Source organism: Aotus nancymaae, unplaced genomic scaffold (assembly GCF_030222135.1).
Source record: "Aotus nancymaae isolate 86718 unplaced genomic scaffold, 86718_ANA_hifiasm-v0.15.2.pri h1tg000039l, whole genome shotgun sequence".
In the NCBI taxonomy this organism is placed as follows: domain Eukaryota; kingdom Metazoa; phylum Chordata; class Mammalia; order Primates; family Aotidae; genus Aotus; species Aotus nancymaae.
In genome coordinates this window covers 7645829-7666640 of record NW_026988453.1, presented here as the reverse complement: position 1 = coordinate 7666640, position 20812 = coordinate 7645829, and the positions used below count along the sequence as shown (strand labels likewise).

At 51.2% G+C, this 20812-nt stretch overlaps 1 protein-coding gene across 3 annotated transcripts in view; it reads left to right on the top strand.

The window, feature by feature from the left end:
- PIK3C2B (phosphatidylinositol-4-phosphate 3-kinase catalytic subunit type 2 beta) overlaps nucleotides 1-20812 on the top strand; it is a 75450-nt gene that overhangs the window by 22813 nt on the left and 31825 nt on the right. For 2 of the 3 annotated variants that reach the window (XR_010336497.1, XM_012459389.3), the window contains exons 2-12: nucleotides 2887-3903; nucleotides 7481-7581; nucleotides 8499-8653; nucleotides 8966-9086; nucleotides 12679-12796; nucleotides 12939-13018; nucleotides 13401-13464; nucleotides 15129-15275; nucleotides 15896-15929; nucleotides 16920-17115; nucleotides 18172-18294. Coding sequence is in view for 2 of the 3 variants with exons in the window: in XM_012459389.3 (XP_012314812.1) it covers nucleotides 2974-3903; nucleotides 7481-7581; nucleotides 8499-8653; nucleotides 8966-9086; nucleotides 12679-12796; nucleotides 12939-13018; nucleotides 13401-13464; nucleotides 15129-15275; nucleotides 15896-15929; nucleotides 16920-17115; nucleotides 18172-18294 (2069 nt within the window). In the remaining variant the exon portion in view is untranslated. The remainder of the gene's footprint in view (nucleotides 1-2886; nucleotides 3904-7480; nucleotides 7582-8498; nucleotides 8654-8965; nucleotides 9087-12678; nucleotides 12797-12938; nucleotides 13019-13400; nucleotides 13465-15128; nucleotides 15276-15895; nucleotides 15930-16919; nucleotides 17116-18171; nucleotides 18295-20812) is intronic. The other variant, XM_012459391.3, reaches the window with a different exon arrangement.

The window sequence follows — 20812 nt, the reverse complement described above, 5'->3', positions numbered from 1 at the left end:
AAAGATTATTTCCAATGTTAGACAAGGAAACAGCAGCAGAAGAAAATTATTTCCAATGGCCTGAATTTTCCTCCTCACAATAGTGCCTGTTAAGGCAAATCCTTTTTTTTTTTTTCCAGACAGAATTTCACTCTTATTGCCCAGGCTGGAGTGCGATGGCACGATCTCAGCTCACCGCAACCTCCACCTCCCAGGTTCAAGCAATTCTCCTGCCTCAGCTTCCCAAGTAGCTGGGATTACAGGCATGTGCCACCGCGCCTGGCTAATTTTGTATTTTTAGTAGAGATGGGATTTCTCCTTGTTGGTCAGGCTGGTCTTGAACTCTCAACCTCAGATGATCCACCCGCCTCAGCCTCCCAAAGTGCTGAGATTATAGGCATGAGCCACCGTGCCCGTCTTTTTAAGGCAAATCTTAATACTCTGCTTGTTCTAGCTCAGCACTGAAAATACACAATTATTCTCTGGATTAACATGCTTAAGCCCAATCCAACTTTGAGCATTTATGTGGTGTCTCCTATCTGTAAGGCACTAGGCTCTCCTTTTCCTGGGACCAGTCTCCCAGCTCCAGGCAGCCAGGTTCTGAATATCTCCATCTGCTTATGCTACTCCTTTGAATTTCAAATAGCAAGACTCATACCCACTGTGGATAAAAAGTGATATGTAAGGAGCTGTGGAAAGGCAGAGAAATTAAGTTAACGGAGAGCTGCTTTAGATACCCTGAGGCTGGGCTCGGACTGTTCCATCCTTGGTGAACTAATTCCTAAGTACAGTAGTTGTCAGATTCACTGAGCCAGAACCCTTCAGACCAGGGTTGTGCCCATACCTGACAGATGTACCAGGGTCCCGGAAGGGTACCCCAGGATAAGGGATAACTTTGTCCTAAGTTATTTTGAATCTCAGCAACTTGCCACACAAGAATCTATCTGAGCCTTTTTCCTATGGATGTTTTCAACATTCTAATCATGAGGTGTAATGTTTCATGTTTGTTACCTGTTGGGTGACGCAGTACAAAAGAATGAACAGTTTTTGATAATTTTATGGAATTGTGACCCTCTTGGACTGCTGGTGCTGAGAGTCGGAAGTGACTTCTTCATGTACTTCATGCTTGTCTCCCCCAACCTCGTCACAAACACACATTCACAGATCCAGAGTTCTCAGCTAGGGCTACACATTAGAATCTCCTGGGGAGTTTTTAAAATATATACCATTACCCTACCGCAGAGCAATTAAATCAGACTCTCTTGAGAGTATTTGAGCTTCAGTACTTTTTAAAATTTCCCCAGTGTTGTGCTAATGTTGCAGCTGGGGTTGAGAACCACTGGGCCAGACTGACCTTATCATTGCAACCATTTATTGAGTGCTTCTCAACTTGGCTCATGTCATGGCTTCTAGAGAAAAGAGTACCAGCACTGAAGAAAGTGGAAGCACTGGCTCGGGGATCCTGTGTGACTTCCTGAGGGCTGAGGGGACCAATATTTTGGCACACCTGTAAGACATCAAGTAGCTGAGTCTCACCTGTTGGCAAGCTTTGTTTTGTTGCATATATTGGTGTATTTTGGGAGGATCCTAGTGCTGAGTAATTACAAGGTCCGTTTAACAGGGCTCTCTGGGACTTTCCATTTATAGTTTCATCGAGGTGTAATTGACATATAATAAAATATGCATATTGAAAGCGTTTGGTAAGTTTTGCCATGTGAGTATACCAATGAAGGCATGACCACAATCAAGATAATGAACATATTCATCACCTCCAAAGCTTCCCTTGTGTCCCTTTGTAACCCATCCTTCTTTCCACTCCGTCCCCAAGATACCACTGATGTGCTTTCTGTCATTATAGATGAGTTTGCATTTTCCAGAATTTTATATAAATGGAATCATACATACTCATACTCTTGTCTGGCATCTTTTACTCAGCAAAGCTATTTTAAGATTCATCCATGTTATTGCATTTGTCAATAATTCATTCCTTTTTATTGCCAAGAAGTGTGAATTGTATAGACATCACATTTTAAAAAATCCATTCACTGTTGGACATTTTGGGTTGCTTTTAGTTTTGGGATATTACAAATAAAGCTGCGGTAGATATTCATGGACAAGTCTTTGTGTGGACATACGCTTTTATTTTTCTTGGATAAGTAGGAGTGATAGTTGAATCCTATGTTAGGTGTATGTTTACCTTTTTAAGAAGCTGGCTATTTTCTAAAGTGGTTGTACCTTTGTGCATTTCCCACCAGTAGTGTATGAGAGCTGTCCTCTTCAAATTGACTGGAGAAGCTTTGCTTTCATCTCTTCTTCTTGGCTAATAGAAGGTGCCTCTTGGCCAGGCATGGTGGCTCACGTCTGTAATCCCAGCACTTTGGGAGGCCGAGGCAGTGGATCACCTGAGGTCAGCAGTTTGAAACAAGCCTGGCTAACATGGCAAAACCCCGTCTCTACTAAAAATACAAAAAGTAGCCGGGTGTGGTGGTGGGTGTCTGTATTCCCAGCTACTTGGGAGGCTGAGGCAGGAGAATTACTTGAACCTGAGAGGTGGAGGTTGCAGCGAGCTGAGATCGCATCATTGCACTCCACCCTGGGCGACAGAGCAAGACTCTGTCTCAAACAAACAAACTAAAAGGTGCCTCTCTCTTCTTGGGGCACAAATGACAGAGGTGAGTATAGGGATTAGGGCACAGAGATGAGACATGTAGAGATGAATGGATGGGTAGCTGGATATAATAAATAGGTAAACTTGTCTTGGTATTCCTTTTTTCCTCCATCTTTCTGTACTTTCCATTTGTTGTAGACACCAAAGAAGCAGGCATTGGCCCAGATTATGTCACCTAAATTGGATTACTAGTAAATCTCTCTTTATGACTGACAGATATTTTTACCCCTCACCTGCAGGTGCCCAGACACCATGTCACAACCCTCCAGAACTGAGGTTGGCAGGAAGTAGAGGCTTCTTTGTCTCCTGTGTTCCCCATCCTCACCATGTCTTCGACTCAGGGCAATGGGGAACACTGGAAGTCCCTGGAGTCTGTGGGCATCAGCCGCAAAGAGCTGGCGATGGCCGAAGCCCTGCAGATGGAGTATGATGCCCTGTCCCGGCTCCGGCATGACAAGAAGGAGAGCAGAGCCAAGCAGAACGCAGACCCCTCTCTCAGCTGGGATGAGCCTGGGGTAGACTTCTATAGCAAGCCAGCAGGAAGGCGGACCGACCTCAAGCTGTTACGCGGTCTCTCTGGCTCTGATCCTACCCTCAACTACAACTCACTCTCCCCACAGGAAGGGCCGCCCAACCACTCTACCTCCCAAGGGCCCCAGCCTGGCCCAGATCCCTGGCCCAAAGGCTCCCTGTCTGGAGACTATCTCTACATTTTTGATGGTTCAGATGGAGAAGTCTCTTTGTCCCCAGGACCAGGAGACATAGAGGGCTCTTGCAAGAAACTATCCCCACCTCCTCTGCCTCCCCGAACCTCTATCTGGGATACGCCTCCCCTGCCTCCCAGAAAGGGGTCCCCGTCATCCTCTAAGATCTCCCAGCCCAATGACATCAACACTTTCTCTTTGGTCGAACAATTGCCGGGCAAACTGCTAGGGAATCAGATCCTGGAAGAGGAAGAGGTGCCAGGAGGTGGGGGTCAGGGCCGCCTGCTGGGGTCTGTGGACTATGATGGCATCAACGATGCAATTACAAGGCTCAACTTGAAGTCAACCTATGATGCGGAGATGTTGCGGGATGCCACCAGGGGCTGGAAGGAGGGCCGAGGGACCCTGGACTTCAGCAAAGACACCTCTGGAAAACCCGTGGCCCGGAGCAAGACTATGCCCCCTCAGGTGCCCCCCCGCACCTATGCCTCCCGCTATGCCAACCGAAAGAATGCAACACCTGGCAAGAACCGCCGGATTTCCGCAGCTCCGGTGAGGACCTTCCTGTGTTTCTCCTGTCTTCCTTTTTCCATGTCCTTTAGAAACAGGGACTAGTCTCTCTGCTGTTCCACATCCTACTCTTTACCCCTTTAGGCTTCTCCTACTCTCTTTTTCTGCCACTGGGACCCTGGCCCTGGTGGGGAAGGTCCAAGAGAGGCTTGATTAGGGGTGGATACCAGTAGAGGAAGGTCGTCTTTTCATGGCCAGTTTTCACATATCTTGGCCAAAACGGCCCTTCTGGGGGCAGGCATTTGGAAATCCTGGTTCCTAGCGTGTGGCCACTTCCTGATGTAAGGACTGAATTGGGAGTTAGGGGATTCATTACCGACTCTGGCTGAATGGCCCTCTGGACCGGAGCAAGTTGCTTCCGCTTGCTCTGAGGCCCTGCTCTGCCAAAAATGCTGCGTGGCGATGAAGATCATTCACAATAGTAACCGCTTGTTTAGTGCCCACTGAATGCCAGACTTTGGTCCAGATCTCCACAACAACCCTTCCTGATAGTCCAAAGACACACAGCAAGCAATAGCAGGGCCAGCATTCAGCCCTGGCCTCTCTCGTTCCTAAGCCCTTTCCCTCCCCCTTTTTCTCTCTCTCTCCCTGCTCTGTTATTTATTGTGATAAAATGTACATGACATAAAATCCGGCACTGTCACCATCTGTAAGCGTGCATTCAGTGGCATTATCTACATTCACACTGTCGTGTGACCCTTTCATTATTCATCTCTACCCATCCTCTTCTCACAATGAAAATATTTAGAAAAAGTATGCAGTATGACAAATAATTTTATTTTTTTCAGAACATAGTGTAAAATAGCAGAACTATCTAGGTCAAAGCCCCCAGGCAGGTTCCAGGGGAGTTCTGATCTTTTTTCTGGTTTAGGGGAGCTTCAGCAGCATCTCCCAAATGGGACCAGAAGGCCACTTGGTATTTCATCCTTGGTCCCTGGAAACCCTCGCTGCAAGGAGTCAAGAGATACCTCCATGGCTGATGCCTTCTTTTTCTTTTCTTTTTTGAGACAGAGTCTCTCTCTGTTGCCTAGCCTGGAGTGCAGTGGAGTGATCTTGGCTCACTACAGCCTCTACCTCCTGAGTTCAAGCAATTCTCCTGCCTCAGCCTCCTGAGTAGCTGGTATTACAGGCACGCACCACCATGCCCGGCTAATTTTTGTATTTTTAGTAGAGACAGGGTTTTGCCACATTGGCCAGGCTGGTCTCGAACTCCTGACCTCAGGTGATCTGCCTTCCTTGGCCTCCCAAAGTGCTGGGATTACAGGCGTGAGCCACTGCACCTGGACGGCCGATGCCTTCTGTGACAGCTTAACACTCTACTTCATTCCATCCGGTTTCCTCCTTAGCCATTGTTTAAGGGCACTGGGGATTTCCCACCTTGTCGCCTTGTATCTAGCCTTTGGGATCCTTCCCAACTCTGAAGAGCTACATAGTCCTTTAGAAACAGGGACTTCCTCTGTTTCTGCTAAGAGAGTGACCCCAAAAGCTGAATCGGCTCCTGGGATAAGGCACATCCCTAGAGCTCAGGGATTTTTAAAGGCCCTGCTCTGAGAGGTGGGGCTGTTTCTGCTATTTATAGGGACTGGGAGATTCCTGTTCCCAGCTCCGAGTTCCTCACACCCAGCTGGGCCTGCTCACTGAGTCAGGGCACCCTGGTAGGTGGTCACCTCTGTCGCTCGCTCGCTCTCCTGCCTCCCTCAGTCCCTCGCCCTCCCCCATCCCCTGCGTGCCATCAGGGTTCTGAGACAGAGCTCAGCCCAGAATCTCCTTGAAGAAGTGGGCACAAAGCAGAAAGCTCTTGCCAGGTCTGAGTGGGGAAATGCGGCCTTGGTCCTCCCCAGGTCAGCTTGGTGCAGGGGCTCGGCCTGCCAGGAGGCAGGACCCCTTGGGCCCTCGGCCTGTACCACCTCCCCGCTTCCGCCGGGCTTCCAGCCGGAGGGAACCTCCTTATCCCAGGCCAGCGGAGCCAGCTCTGGAAATGGCTGGCTCTGAATGCCAGCCTGATACCCCCGCTGCCAGCCTCTGCCCGGCAGACTCCCCCAGCCAGCATCGGGCGATGCCATCAGGGCCTGCCAGCCGGGCAAACGTAAGTGGCTTTTGTTTTCTTATGGTGCCAGTGAGTGGTACAGAAAGGGCATGACAGTGCCCTTCAGTGGCCACTCTGTTCTCTCCCCATCTTGCCTTCTCTTCCCTCCCCCTACTGTTTCTCTGTCTTTCTTTTTTTATTCCTCTCTCTCTCCCTCTCTCTCGTGGGTTAATTGCTGACAGTGGTACTATTGTTTTGACTAGGACACAGGCACGAACTTGGCAGAGCTGGGGCCTCACATGCCAACTGTCCCCAATGCCGCCCTCCCCTCTGCGCACCCCCGCCCCCCACCCCCCATTAACACCCAGGGGAGCAGGGCTGACAAGAGAGGGTCGACCAGAGGAAACAGTCTGGATATTCAAATGAGGAGCTCAGTTGCTGCCATCTGCCCCAAGAGGCAGGGAGGACTTGAGGGTAGCCAGTGGGTTGGATGAGAGGTGTGGGGTGTTGTGATGTGCACAGGCCGGAGCCAGACTCCCCCCGGAAACAGCTGTTGGAACTGCATGGCGGCTGAGTCTCCATCTGAGCTGAAGCCTCATTTCCTGGTGTGGCCTCCTAGGCTGCCCTGAGCAGGCCTGTCAGGCAGAAACATGTCATGCACCGACTCTCCCTCCCCCTCACTTCCTTCTCCCTAGGGCTGGGCTACAGGCCTTGCTAGGGGCTTCGTTAGGAACCCTCCTGGGTGACTGAAAACAGCTCTGGGATGGGAGATGGTTTGAGGCCTTGTCTGAGAATCCCACCGCCACACACATATTTTGAGAGAGGAAATGGGGCCAAGGCAGGCTCCCTGACATTCCAGCCATCCAGAGCCGGCCGACTCGGAAGCCAGGAACCAAGCTTCTGCCAGGTCTTCCCCTGCCCAGACCACTGCTTTGCTGCTTTCTTCCTCAAATAGCATTTACCCTGAAGGCACGTGTATCTGAGTCATCTCTTCTACCTAAGGGCTCTTGGTCTCTTCTCTGCTTTGGGTCCCTGGGGCTTGTGGATGTGGAGGCCTTTGACCAGGGCCAATCTTCCCTGGGCACCATTTGAGCAGCCCACCTGCTCTAGCCTCAGTGGAGAGGCTGGGAAAAATGGCTCCTGCCCTGCTCCCTGTCACGCCTCTGAGAGAATTCTCCAGAAAGCCCTTGCTGCAGGAGTGGCCTGACAGCACTGGACGGCCCTACCAGCTGCCTTACACTTAGCAGACTGTCCCGTCCTGAAGTGGCTTTGGCCACATTCTCATCCATCGCACCCAGGCTTCAGTACTCAACCAGAGAGCTTCACCTCCTGCAACCCGGCTCCTTCCTGGTCTCCTAGGACAGCAGATACATATATTCCTGGATGTCCCATATGTTCTTGTGCCCCTTTCATTGAATGTCAAGTGACTAAAAATTCTTGTCATCTAGAGTTTGACTTTAGGTCTGGGAGTATCTCATAGGGAGGGGACACCATGGGGGGAAAGGCACTGAGTTGGCTGCTCTTCTCTTAAAGGTGGGCTCCCGGTCCCACACCGTTGCCAATGGCCACGAGTTGTTTGAGGTCTCAGAAGAGAGAGATGAAGAGGTTGCTGCATTTTGTCACATGCTGGATATGTAAGAGTTAAAGAATGGGGCAGGGGATGTGGGAGGGCTATGGGGGATGGGGAGGAGGGCCATCCATTTCAGAGCATTCTTTAGGAGAGAAGAAGCACCATAATTAAATAAATCTCAATTCATAGCTATGAAATGCTTCCTACAACAAGTGTCTGTAGGGTTTTTGAAATCTTAGAAGTTTCACTTTTTTTTTTGAGATGGGGTCTCGCTCTGTTGCCCAGGCTGCAGTGCAGTGGCGCGATCTCGGCTCGCTGCAACCTCTGTCTCCCAGGTTCTAGCGATTCTCCTGCCTCAGCCTCCTGAGTAGCTGGGATTACAGGCGCCTGGCACCATGCCTAGCTAATTTTGTGTATTTTTAGTAGAGACGGGGTTTTGCTATGTTGGTCAGACTGGTCTCGAACTCTTGCCCTCGTGATCTGCCTACATCAGCCTCCCAAAGTGTTGGGATTACAGGCATGAGCCACCCCACCCAGCAAAGTTTCACATTTTTAACAAAATTTATGAAACCTCCATTGAATGGTCAAGGTATCCTGATCACCCTAGGGTCTGACCCTCAGTTGCCCTTAGGAGCAAATGCACCCCAGTTGGCAATAAGAGTGTTATCCGGAACTAAAAGAGAAAGGAAATGGATTCATAAAAGAATTTTCCATTAAACTTAGCATGGAAAGCTTTGTCATTTTAGAACTATTTGCACTGTTCAATGGTGGGAAACATTTTGCAATTATAAGAGAAGTCTCAGGAAGGGGGTTTCTCAGAGCTGCGACCCCACTGTCCCCATCCTGGCCTGCAAATGTGGAGGGCCGGGCTGAGTGGGGACAGAGGGGTTCCTGAGTCCAGGCATGAAGGCTCCAGCAGACCTCTTCTTGACTACTCTCTTCTAAAGGCGCAGTGAGGGTTTTTTTTTTCTTCCTGTGCAGCCTTCGATCTGGCTCTGACATCCAGGACTACTCCCTCACTGGCTATGTCTGGAGTGCTGTCACCCCTAGCCCAGAGCACCTGGGGGATGAGGTCAACCTAAAGGTGACGGTGTTGTGTGACAGCCTTCGAGAGGCACTCACTTTTACCTGCAACTGTAAGTTAGTGAGCGGGGAGAGGGTGTGAGCATCTCTTGAAGTGGGGCGGGGATGACTGCGTTTTGGATCCTGTTCCTGTCTCATCTTGTGACCCAGATGAAGGGCAGTGAGGATGCTCCTTTGTCGGGCTAGCTTTAGGGCCAGATTTCTAGTGCAGTCACTTTCCCCTACCCTGAACTACTTGCATGCTTTATCTGGTTGGTGATGGTGCTGGAGAACACTTAGCTGGGAAGGGGGATCAGGGTGGGGAAACCGAGCCCCAACAGCCCCAACACCCATCGTCTTTGCTCCCCCTGCCTTACCCTTCACAGGTTCCTCCACTGTAGACTTGCTTATCTACCAGACCCTGTGCTACACCCATGATGACCTGAGGAATGTGGACGTGGGTGACTTTGTGCTGAAGCCCTGTGGGCTGGAGGAGTTCCTACAGAAGTGAGTGAATTGGTGGGAGGTAGCCCCTGCCTTCTGGGTAATAGGATTGTGAGGGGACTTCTTGGGATTGGTGCTGGGACTGGCCTGGCAGCTCCGCCCCAATCCCACAGTCAAGACTCCTGCTTTCTGGGCACACTCGGCCACGTCGCACTTTCCCCAGGAGCTCTGTCTTCCAGCAGGGTTGGCTGACGGCCTGAGGCAAATCTGCTGCAGAAAGAGTTTGGAGCTGGGATTGGGCAAAGACTAGGTCATATCTGCTTGCAGATCCTGCTTTTGGAGAGACGTGTGTATTTGTGGGGAGGGGTAGGCTTGGGGAGACTATATGGTGAGCGCTATATCTCCTGCTCTAGATTATGGGTGGTGTTTTTATGGCCTGGGCAGAAGTACCCTTGTGGAGCCCAGGGGGGAAAGTCTCTCCCCATTCTCCTGCCAACAGGCCTTTTCCCCTGCTGGCCTGTGCAGCTGGTTATCCTCCTCCCAAAAGCACGCCTCCAGCTCCTCTTCATCCAGTGCCCTCTGTGGAAAGCAGCCTCTCTGGAAAGTCTGATGTGGACCAGCTGAGGCAACCCCCTTTCCACTACCCTGGGTTCTGGAGGGCTGGGGTGGAAGGGAGGCAAGGTTACTACCTCTCAGATGGTACAGCGGTGTGGCGGCAGACAGACAAGCTCTGCTTTTCTCCCTTAGGCTTCAGGGCAGCTCCTGCCCCCACCTCTGTCTACTTGGAGGAAGCAGGTCTTGAGAATGGAGAAAGGAGAGACCTGTCTCTCACTTCTTAGGAGTGCCCTATAAGTGCCACTCCTTGCCTTTCCCTCTCTTATATCCAGGTTTAGATGCAAGGATGGTTGATCTATGGTTAGAGCATAGGATTTGGCAGTCGGGTTGGAAGATTAATTCCTGGGCTTCTTTCTTTTTATGAGACAGAGTCTCGCTTTGTCACCCAGGCTGGAGTGCAGTGGCACCATCTCTAACTGCAGCCTCTACCTCCCAGGCTCAAGTGATTCTCATGCCTCAGCCTCCCGAGTAGCTGGGATTACATGAGTGACACCATGCCCGGCTAATTTTTGTATTGTTAATAGAGAAAGGGTTTTACCACGTTGGTCAGACTGGTCTTAAACTCCTGACCTCAGGTGATCTGCCTACCTCAGCCTCCCAAAGTGCTGGGATTATGGGCGTGAGCCGCTGTGCCCAGCTATCTGGGCTTATTTCTTCAAATTTAGGGATATTGTGGGGTCCTTTCTGGCCTCTGCCTCCTCATCTGGAAGCTAAGGGAAAAGAAAGAAGCAGGGCCCTGTATGGTACAACTCCAGGGTGCTGTTCAAATGTGCTCCACCTTTAAACTCACTTATGTATGCACTTTCCCCTAGAGGAGCAGGAAGGGTCCTAGACGCAGGGTCGCCTGGCAGAGAGAGCACCAGGCGGCCTGCCACCGTTAGAAGGGAACAAGGGGACATAGTGGGTAAGTTGAAGCTCCTGCTGACACCATTACACAGGTTTGAATTCTGATTTGCCACTTCCTAGTTGTGAAGTCTGATGCTCAGCGCCCTCTGTAAGTTTCAGGGAGGGTGAAATGTGAGAATGGCCCAGTGGGCAATCAGTAAATACCAGCAGGGAAGGAGCAGCCCACAGAAAAAAGTCACGGGGCTCTGGGCTGGCCAGATACTGCCATTTCCCTTGCAGCACCCCAAATCCTGGAGCCCCTGGGTCCAGAGGTAGTGGGAACTGTCAGGTTACCTTCCTGCCAAGACTCAGGTAAAATGTTCTCAGTGAGGTGGGACAGGGTCAGTGGTCCTCAGGTCACACCCCTTGTGCTCTGACTTGAATGCGTGGAGAGGAAGGCCTTCCACAGGGAAGATCAAGCCAGGCCTCCAGGGGACCTGTGTCCATGAGTCCTGGTCTGGGAGCCCCACTCCTGCCCAACAGAAAAGCACAGTGCTGGTTCGTGGCCCAGCCTCCAGGCCCCCAATACATGACAACTGGCTGGGGTGGGGGTGGAAAGGACCCTCTAGGGGTTCCAGAAATCTGCTAGTTCCCAAGGAAGCCCTCAGATTTTCTACCCCTGAAAATTAGGAGGGGCTGATACTGAAGGGGCGAGTGGGTTCAGGATGCAGGCTGCTCTCAGATAAGAACCTCGAGGCAGTCCTGTGGGAGGGCTGGGTTTCCTGCCACCTACCCCAGCCCCACCACACTCTTCCTTCCTCTCAGGCTCGCCCACCAGGCCCAGCCCCGCAGCCCGGCCTCATCACCTCCAGGTTTTGGCTGCACTTCAGTCTTAGATCTGAGAGGGACAAGATCGGAGGCTTGGTCTTCTCAGAATGTGGAGAACCCCTCCCTCAAACCCTTACTGGATCTAGACGACCCTGGGGCCCTGCACCTCCCCCAGCTTCTGCACATACCCCTCCCCTCGTGCTCCTGTCCTCTCCTCTCCATTTCTGGCCTAGATTCCCAGCTCTGCTGAGGAAGGAAGTCCTTTTCCGGCTTCTGTTACCCAGCTCTTGAGGCCAGGTCCAGGCCTGCAGTGCTGGCCTGGAGGTAGTTCTCCCTCTGCTCCTCCTCTTGGGTTTCCTTGCTGATAAAGGTGTGATTTGGGAGAGAGGAAGAAGTTGGATCACAGAGGGACTCCTAGGCCTTCCTCTCTGAAAGGGGGAGTCTTACATATGGGTGCTTGAGTAGGTGGGACTGGCATGCATTTGGGACTTTTCAAGGAGTCATAAAAATTTTTAAGATTATTCACAAGCAGGCAGGGTCCACAGAGGGAAGGTAGAAAAAGAACTTGAGGCTGGGCGCAGTGGCTCAAGCCTGTAATCCTAGCACTTTGGGAGGCCAAAACAGGCGGATCACGAGGTCAGGAGTTCAAGACCAGCCTGGCCAAGATGGTGAAAGCCCGTCTCTACTAAAAATACAAAAATTAGCTGGGCGTGGTGGCAGGTACCTGTAATCCCAGCTACTTGAGAGGTTGAGACAGGAGAATTGCTTGAACCCGGGAGGTGGAGGTTGCGGTGAGCTAAGAGCGCACCACTGCACTCCAGCCTGGGCGAGACTCCATGTCAAAAAAAAAAAAGAGAAAGAACTTGAAGGGGGACACTAACCTGGGGACTCGGGGGTTGGTTGTGTTTGGCCTCAGAACCCTAGTTGGTAGCATTGGAAGAGGGGTCACTCTCTGAGCTCCCACATTGGAGCCTGTGCACAGGTGGACTCCATGTCTCTTCCTGGTTGTCCCCTGTGTGGAGGCCCAGAGAATAGGGCTTCAGCAACTGCTCCCTGTGATGTCCCTCTGTTTCCCCACTCCCTCCAACGGTTCCCAGCCCTGGGGTGAGGCAGCGATTACCACACAGGTAATAAATACCTAGGAGAGTCAATATTTGTACCGACCAAGGGTTAAGTAGTTTAGGTGGCTTTTGTATAGACGGATCTCTGTTTCTTTTCCTAAGCTCTACCATGACATTTTCTAGGAACCAAAGCAGGGGGTGCAACACAAGTGCTACCCTCTTACCTAGACCTTCTTTCTGCATCTCTCTCCCCATGGCTAAGGTACGCACCTCCCTTCCCAGCGCGTCCCCAGGATGCTAATGGTCTTGTCTCTCTGCTCCACCAGCAAGCACGCCTTGGGCAGCCATGAGCACATCCAGTACTGCCGCAAGTTTGACATTGACATCCGGCTACAGCTGATGGAGCAGAGGGCCGTGCGCAGTGACCTGGCCCGGACGGTTGGTGTGAGGCTGGCGGAGAGTTGCAGGGCTGGGGAGGTGGAATGGGAATACAGTATGGAACACATCAGGTGGGAGTGGGGTAGGAGTGATGGATGGGTTGAGATAAGGGCACCGCCCCTCTCTGAATAGGGCACTTCTTACACAGGTGAATGATGACCAGAGCCCCTCCACCTTGAACTACCTCGTCCATCTCCAAGAGAGGCCTGTCAAGCAGACCATCAGCAGGTGAGCATGGGCGCCTGTTTGGATGTGCTCCAAACAGGAACTGTGTAGGGACCCCATCAGATGTGCCTGCTTGCGTTTCTGCTAGGGCTAAGGGATTCTTGCAGGTTTCAGGGATTGGGGCCCACATGTCTTCTCAGGGAAGATCCCCACTCCAGGCATGTTTCATCTCTTCCCTCTGGAACTTTGCCATCCTTCTCTCCAGGTGAGAAGTGGCAGAGTAGAAAGACTCTCCCTCCTTCAGTCTTCACAAGACGTATGGAAAGAGTGCGACCTCCTTTAAATCAGAGTGTGAGCTGAGGAGAGGGAGGGAGAAACTGGGTTTCCCAGAGCACTGGGTCTTTCATGACCTCTCCTATTGTGTTCCCCTGCCCCCAACTCCCAGGCAGGCCCTGAGTCTTCTGTTCGACACTTACCACAACGAGGTGGATGCCTTCCTGCTGGCTGACGTGAGTACGAATCCAGGGGCTGGCCCAGCTGCCAAAAGCTCCTCCTCCCCTTCCCCAGTCCTCCCGGGATCACCCAGCGCTATGAGGGATCTGGGTGGAGCCTGAAAATCTGTTGGCAGAGCACTTCCTTTTATCCCCCTCGCTCATGGGCAATGACGAGTGCATCGCCAGGGATTCTGCTCCTCCATAGACGTAGGTCAGGAACTACGTCCTGGTCCCATTCTCTGGAGTAGGATGTCTCCAGAGCTAAGGGACCTGGAGCTGTCACCCCCTAGCTGCTACACTTGATGTGCATTGGAGCATGCATCCTATGAGCAGTGTCAGAAACCTTTGGTCTGAGAGGTTCTGCTGTGCTGGTATCATAGGGAGGAAACCATCAGGAAGTAGAAGGTTTCAAATGTAGGGAGGCGCCAGAGCTCTCCCCACTTGGACTCACGTGGAGCCTCAAGCCTCAAAATCATGAGAATCCACATTTGTCTTAAATGTCACAAGGCCGAAGAAAATCTGACAGTTGTCTTCAAAAACAATCCCTTGCCGAGTGCAATGGCCCATGCCCGTAATCCTAACCCTTCGGGAGACTGAGGTGGGAAGACTGTTAAGACCAGCCTGGGCAACACAGCAAGACACCATCTCTACAAAAAATACAAAAATTAGCCAGTCATGGTGGCACACACCTGTAGCTCCAGCTACTCTGGAGGCTGAAGTGGGAGGATCGCTTGAGCCCAGGAGTTTGGGGCTGTAGTGAGCTATGATCACACCACTGTACTCTAGCCTGGGTGACAGAGTGAGACCCTATCTCAAAAAACAAAAACCAATCCCTGTCTCATTGATCCAGTTTACAGTAGTCATAGACTCTTCCCTTTTGAGGGGTTCAGTATTATGTCTAGTCACTGCCAGAATCCCTTCTCTAGCAGCCTCTGCTTGAACATTTCCACTGATGCAGGGGAAGCTCTCTGAACACCTGTGCTGTGCTGGTCTGGGCCTGTGCTAGTGGCTATGGGGTGGCGTGGGGGGAGGGTAGAGAAGTCTAAGAATTGTCATAGCCTTTGGGGAGCTTGTGTTCTTGTTATAAAAACTGAATAGTAACATACAGCTATTAGTAGACGGAACAGGATGGTAATAAATTAATTAAGAGCTCCTGGAGGGTGCTAGAGGAAGGGGATTGGCCAGGGATGGCTTTATGGAGGAGGTAGAATTTTAGCTCCTCTGTGATTTAAATGTACATAGGTGATAGGAGCTGGACAAGCGAGGGAATTCCAAATGAGGAAACTGCAGGAACCAAAGTGCAGAGGGGAGGGGATGGCTGTGGCATGTCTGCAGAAGTGGGATATCTGTCTGGAAATTCTGCAGGTCTCTGGGAGAGATCCTGTATGTATGTGAATAGTACAAGTAGACTAACGATAGAGAGAGGCTAGAAATAGGAGGAGCTTCAAGGGGAACAGCTGAAAGAATTGGGGCATGTGGGCATGGCCCATTGAATTCAGTGGGAGAGACTGTTCGCTGATGCTGGATATTTGAAAATGAAATATATTGCACATTTACCCCCGAGGATCATGAATCTCTACTCTTCCCAACACTTTCCTTTAAAGACTGGGCGAGGGAGGGGTTGGAGACCAAGAGCATGAGAGCAGAGCCTGCCGGCCTCACTGTGCCACCTCCCACAGGGGGACTTCCCACTGAAGGCTGACAGGGTGGTCCAGTCCGTCAAGGCCATCTGCAACGCCCTGGCTGCTGTGGAAACCCCTGAGATCACCAATGCTCTCAACCAGCTGCCCCCCTGCCCCTCCCGCATGCAGCCTAAAATTCAGAAGGTAAAGGGGCCCAGGGTGCTAGCACGGGGAAGGAAGAGAGGAATACTGCAAGGTAACTGAGCTGCCTGTTGCTAGGGTGTGTAGGTGTTCACTCACTAAAAAGGGGCTTCTCTCCACCTCCACCTTTTATGTTTAAGCAATTCAACCACAAGAGCTCTTCAAAAATGGATGCCAAATGTGTCCCCTCTTCCTGAGGTAGAGGGAGAGCTACCTGGCACTGATGCTGAGAGCCCAGGCGAGTAAAGGCTTTATTCACAGTCACCAAGGCATTGCCTGACAGTCTGCATATCCATCAGGGCGCAAAAACAAACCAGGAGGAAAATCTCTCTAGAGCCAGGGGCTCCGGGACTCCAGCAGGGGCTGTGTGCTCTGCAGCCCAGTGGCCCGAGGGTTGGGATGTCTCAGAAGGGTGGACGCGATTACTATCCTCCGTCAGCTCACTCTGTCCATCACACAGATCTGGTACCAACCATTACTCTATCCTCTCTGGGGATTCTTAGCTCCTCACATTTCAGTCCAGTCTGGTCCAGATGAGTGCAGCTGTGAAAAGCCCTTCTTCCAGCTGTGACGAAAAAGGCTGTGGCCCTGAAGCTCCCCTCCCTCTTCTTTTTCCCCAACAGGATCCCAGTGTCTTGGCTGTGAGGGAAAACCGAGGTAAGGGAACTGCACTTCATCTTTATCCAGTCGGGCTGCCGAAAACTCCAGTCTCTGCCTAGATTCCTTTTTCTGCCTGGCTCCCTTGATTTATGTGCCGGAGTTTGCTTGGTGCGCACACGAGCATGTGTGTGTGTGCGTGTGTGTGTGTGTGTTCGTTCCTATATGAGGTGTGGACACAGCTGGAGAGCACATTTCTTTCCACAAAGTGTTTTCTCATTATTTTTCCTAGTCATTCCTCCTGGTGTCCCTGGGAGATGGTGATGAGGGGGTGGAAGTGTGGGAGTGGCGTGGCGGGGCAGTGCTAGCCCTGCCATCCAGATGGGAAGCCTCCCACTTGGGTAGATTGTGATTATTCTCCCAATGGCTCACACTCGCTACGTTTCCGATTTAGAATGGGGCTTGGGAGAGGATGAGAAAGAATTTTTCACTAGGATTTTTCTAGGATTCCCCTGTTGTGCCCTTCCAGCTGAACTTTATCGACCTGCATCCCTGGGATTCCTTTGTTTTGGTTCGTTTTTTGTTTTTGCATTCCTGGGATTGTTATGGTGATTCCCAGTCTTTTGGATGTCATAGACCAGTAAAATGTCCCCCAAAGTATTTGGGGGACCAACAGAGAAGTGCCAGCCTTTTACTTGGCCAAATTTTTTGGCCTTTGCTTTATTGAAGCAACTGCTAATAATTATTAACACCATTTCCTAAAAGAAAGGACATTTTAATGCTGAGTAAGTGGCAATACATAAAAATAAGGATTATATTTAACATTGTGTAACTGTCAGTATATGAAAAGCTCACGACGTGCCTCTGCTTTTTTCACATTTCACCACAGACGGGTGAACTTTGTCACAGCTATTAGAGACTGACTAGCATTTGGGGACCACTTGGGGGGTGCATAGGTCTTAGGCCATCCCATTCTAGCCAGTGCCATGGCCACAAGGTAGGGCTTGTGGCGGCCTCATGTCTTTCTCTTCTGACCCCTTTCCTTCCCAGAGAAGGTCGTGGAAGCCCTGACCGCTGCCATCTTGGACCTGGTGGAGCTGTACTGCAACACATTCAATGCAGACTTCCAGACGGCAGTGCCCGGGAGCTGCAAACATGACCTGGTCCAGGAGGCCTACCATTTCTCCGGGGCCCTGGCCTTCACTGTCTATGCCACGCATCGTATCCCCATCACCTGGGCCACCAGGTGAGCCCGGGCTGAGTAGCCGCTAGGGAGCAAGCTGAGTTTGACCTCCACCGGGGCGTCTTCCCATCTGCGCGTAATTCCACTGTCCTAAGTCTTAGGATGTGTGGCATTGTGTGACATTGTGGTGCAATGGGGCTGCGGGGCTGAGCCAAGTGCCTGAGGAGGACCTGGGCTGGGGACAGCCCAGAGGAGAGAGGAGTCCCTCAGGAGGTGAAGCAGATCTTGTTATTGCCTCTTGGTGCCGGCTGCCTCTGCATCCCTGCCCCCTCCAGATCCAAGGCCAGTGGAAGGAGACATGGCAACAGATGGCCGATTCCCAGATAGAGTGCAAGCTCCCCGGCAGTGGGAGTTGGGGGGAGGTGGGAATGACCCTTTGTCTGGGGTTCCCTAGGCCTGCAGGGGTGGGTGGAGGAGGATGTTCTTTTGGTAATCCTCAGCTCCTCTGTTGGGTCCCCAGTATCCAAGGCCTGAGGGAATAGGCACTGGGCCCTACCCCACCCCTGCCGGTCCCCTTCCCCCAGCCCCCTTCTCCTGCTCTCTTTGTTCCTCACTTAATGTATTCCTCTGGGCGATTGGCAGAGAACAAAGGAGGCAGCCTGGGAAACCGGGGCCTTCTCTGACCTCTTCTGTCAGGCACCTGTCATGAGCCACAGGGACCCCCGTGTGTTGGCATTCACGTCGGCATATGTCGTCTTCCTCCCCCACCCTTCTCACTTGCGCATGCACGTGCGCGCACACACACGCACACACACACAGATGCTCGATGGGCTGGAGCTTTCTATAAGGAGGCTGGGTGGCCAGTTCCCACTAAAGAAAGAAAAACCACAAGGCTCAGCATGGAGCCTAAAACCAGGCAGAGGAATCCCGATTGCGTTGCTTTGGCCTGAGCGCATTTCCTTACACCCAGTTTGGCTGTCCTACCCAGAAAGCCCGTGTTACAGCCCTCAGAGACTGAGTTTTGCCGGGGAAAATGGATTTTGGCCTTTGGGGGATGCATAGGTTTGGGTGATTGGTTTTGGGAGCTGGGTATCCTGACCTGCTCCCTTTCTTTTGTAGCTATGAAGATTTCTACCTCTCCTGCTCCCTCAGCCATGGTGGCAAGGAGCTGTGCAGCCCCCTGCAGACCCGAAGAGCCCACTTCTCCAAGTACCTCTTCCACCTCATCATCTGGGACCAGCAGTAAGCCCTTCCCCCAGGCTCCAGTGCCCAGGCCACTGCAGACCTGTTAAGCCTCCGAAATATCCCTGGGGCCAGATAACTAGTCCTGGACTATCGATAAACCCAGGCTTCCTCGTTAACCCTAACTGGACAAGTCATTTGAACTCTCGAGTGTCCACTTCCCTGACTCTTAAATGGGGCCAAGTATAATTACCACCTCTCAAGTTCTCATGAGGGTCCAATGAGAAGGATCCATAAAGGCTCTTTGTAAACCATAAAAAACCATATAAATGTTAGTTGTTAGTTTTAATAGTACTTTATTTTTTGATCTTGTCTCCCTTAAAGAGTTTAACTAGTTGGAGGGCTTCTCATCCTCTCCTTCTTCCCACAGTTTCTGTAGACTAAGGAGAGGAGACTGCTTTTTCCCTTTATCAACAGAGAAGGAAGGGTTGCCTTGAGAAAGAATATTGAGCTTGGATTCACAGGAGTGAGGGTCTAATTCTAGCTCTGTCTCGAATACTACTTTCTCTCTATTCTTTCTGTGCTTCATGTTCTCAAACTGAGAAATGGGGACATTTGTTTAACTCAGAGGCACTTTTGGCTTCGAGATGAGATAGGCGGGTTATAAATATAAATATGAAACCAAAGCGCAAGGTAGTATTAATCACCGCGTGTTAACAGTAATTTGGTGTCAGGGAGGTAGGCATTAGCCGAGCAGAGCAGGAAGGAAACGGAGGACAGGGTGCCTTGCTTGAATGGGGTCACTGCGGGGGTTTTCCTGCCCTGTGCCTCATCTGTGCTGTGCTCTACCTTCCTTCCAGACAGTCAGAAAATCCCCTGTGTGCTGCCCCCAGCTTCACTCCCCACACTGACTATATTAGAGTCCTCACTTGCAGAGCAGCACTGCAACTTAAGTATATGGAGCACAGATTTTTTATTTTTTCTATTTTTCTATTTATTTATTTATTTTTTTGAGACAGAGTCTTGTTCTGTCGCCCAGGCTGGAGTGCAGTGGCCCGATCTTGGCTCATTACAACTTCCGCCTCCCGAGTTCAAGCCATTCTCCTGCCTTAGCCTCCCGAGTCAGCCGGGACTACAGGCACGCACCACCACGCCTGGTTAATTTTTGTATTTTTAGTAGAGATGAGGTTTCACCATATTGGTCAGACTGGTCTTGAACTCCTGACCTCATGATCTGCCTGCCTTGGCCTCCCAAAGTACTAGGATTATAGGCATGAGCCATCATGCCGTGCCTGAAGCACAGATTAAAGAGAATGAGGAGGGTCCTGGAGAGGCCGAGGATGATAAATAAGTAGATAAAGAATCCGGAAATGCTAGAAGGGATGGGTCATTTTACAGATGGACATCTGGGAAAATGCCTGCACACTTAGGTAATTTGTAGAGCAATAAAGGTGTATATGACCAGGCATGGTGGCTCACACCTGTAGCTGCCGCACTTTGGGAGGCCAAGGTGGGAGGATTGCTTGAGCGCAGGAATTTGAGACCAGCCCAGGCAACACAAAGAGGTCTTATCGCTACTAAAAAAAATTACTTATGTATTTTATTTATTTATTTTTCGAGATGGAGTCTTACTCTGTCACCCAGGCTGGAGTGCAGTGGCGCAATCTCGGCTCACTGCAACCTCCACCTCCTGGGTTCAAGCGATTTTCCTACCTCAGCCTTCCGAGTAGCTGGAACTACAGGTGCGTGCCACCACACCCGGCTAATTTTTTCCTATTTTTAGTAGAGACGGGGTTTCACCGTGTCGGCCAGGATGGTCTTGATCTCCTGACCTCATGATCCACCTGCCTCGGCCTCCCAAAGTGTTGGGATTACAGGCGTGAGCCATTGCGCCCAGTCCCTATCTTGAATTTTAAAGGCCAGTCCCCTGCCTAGAGCCTTGCAAAGGGCATTGTCTTGCACTGCCCATCCAGATGCCCCGAATGAGACTTCTTGGCTCTTCATGGTCAAGACTAAGACATTTGGGAGAAGGCATGCCAGTGTTCCTAGGACAGGCTTTGGGCCAGTCATTCTCTCCTTCTTACTGTAGGTGCAGCCTTGGGCAGGTCATTCAACCTAGAATGGCTGTGATAATAGGGCCTACCCTACAGGATTGTTTGAGGAACAGTTAGGACACTGTAAATAAAGTACTTGGCACAGGCTTCTGAGCTGGGGAGCCCTCTTGTTTCGGTTTCTCTGTTCCAGGTGACTGACAGAGTGGCTGATACCTGGGGATACATGTGTATGAAAATACCATGTGTATAACCCAGTGCCAGTGCAGTAACCACAGCGTCACATAGCAAAAAGTACAGTGTGCACACACATCCAAGTGAAGCTATGCTCCCCTTTTCCCTGATGAGAAACTGAGGCACAGAGATGGGAGTTAAGTTGCCCAGGATTGTGAGTGGTGGAACCAGGACTGGCACCAACCAGCACATTCCGGGAATCCTTCATGGAGGAGGCGGCCTGTGTGATGTGATGTTGTTGAATGGGCTGCAGGAAGGAGAGGGGTTTCTCAGGGAGGAAGGTAAGGACTGCA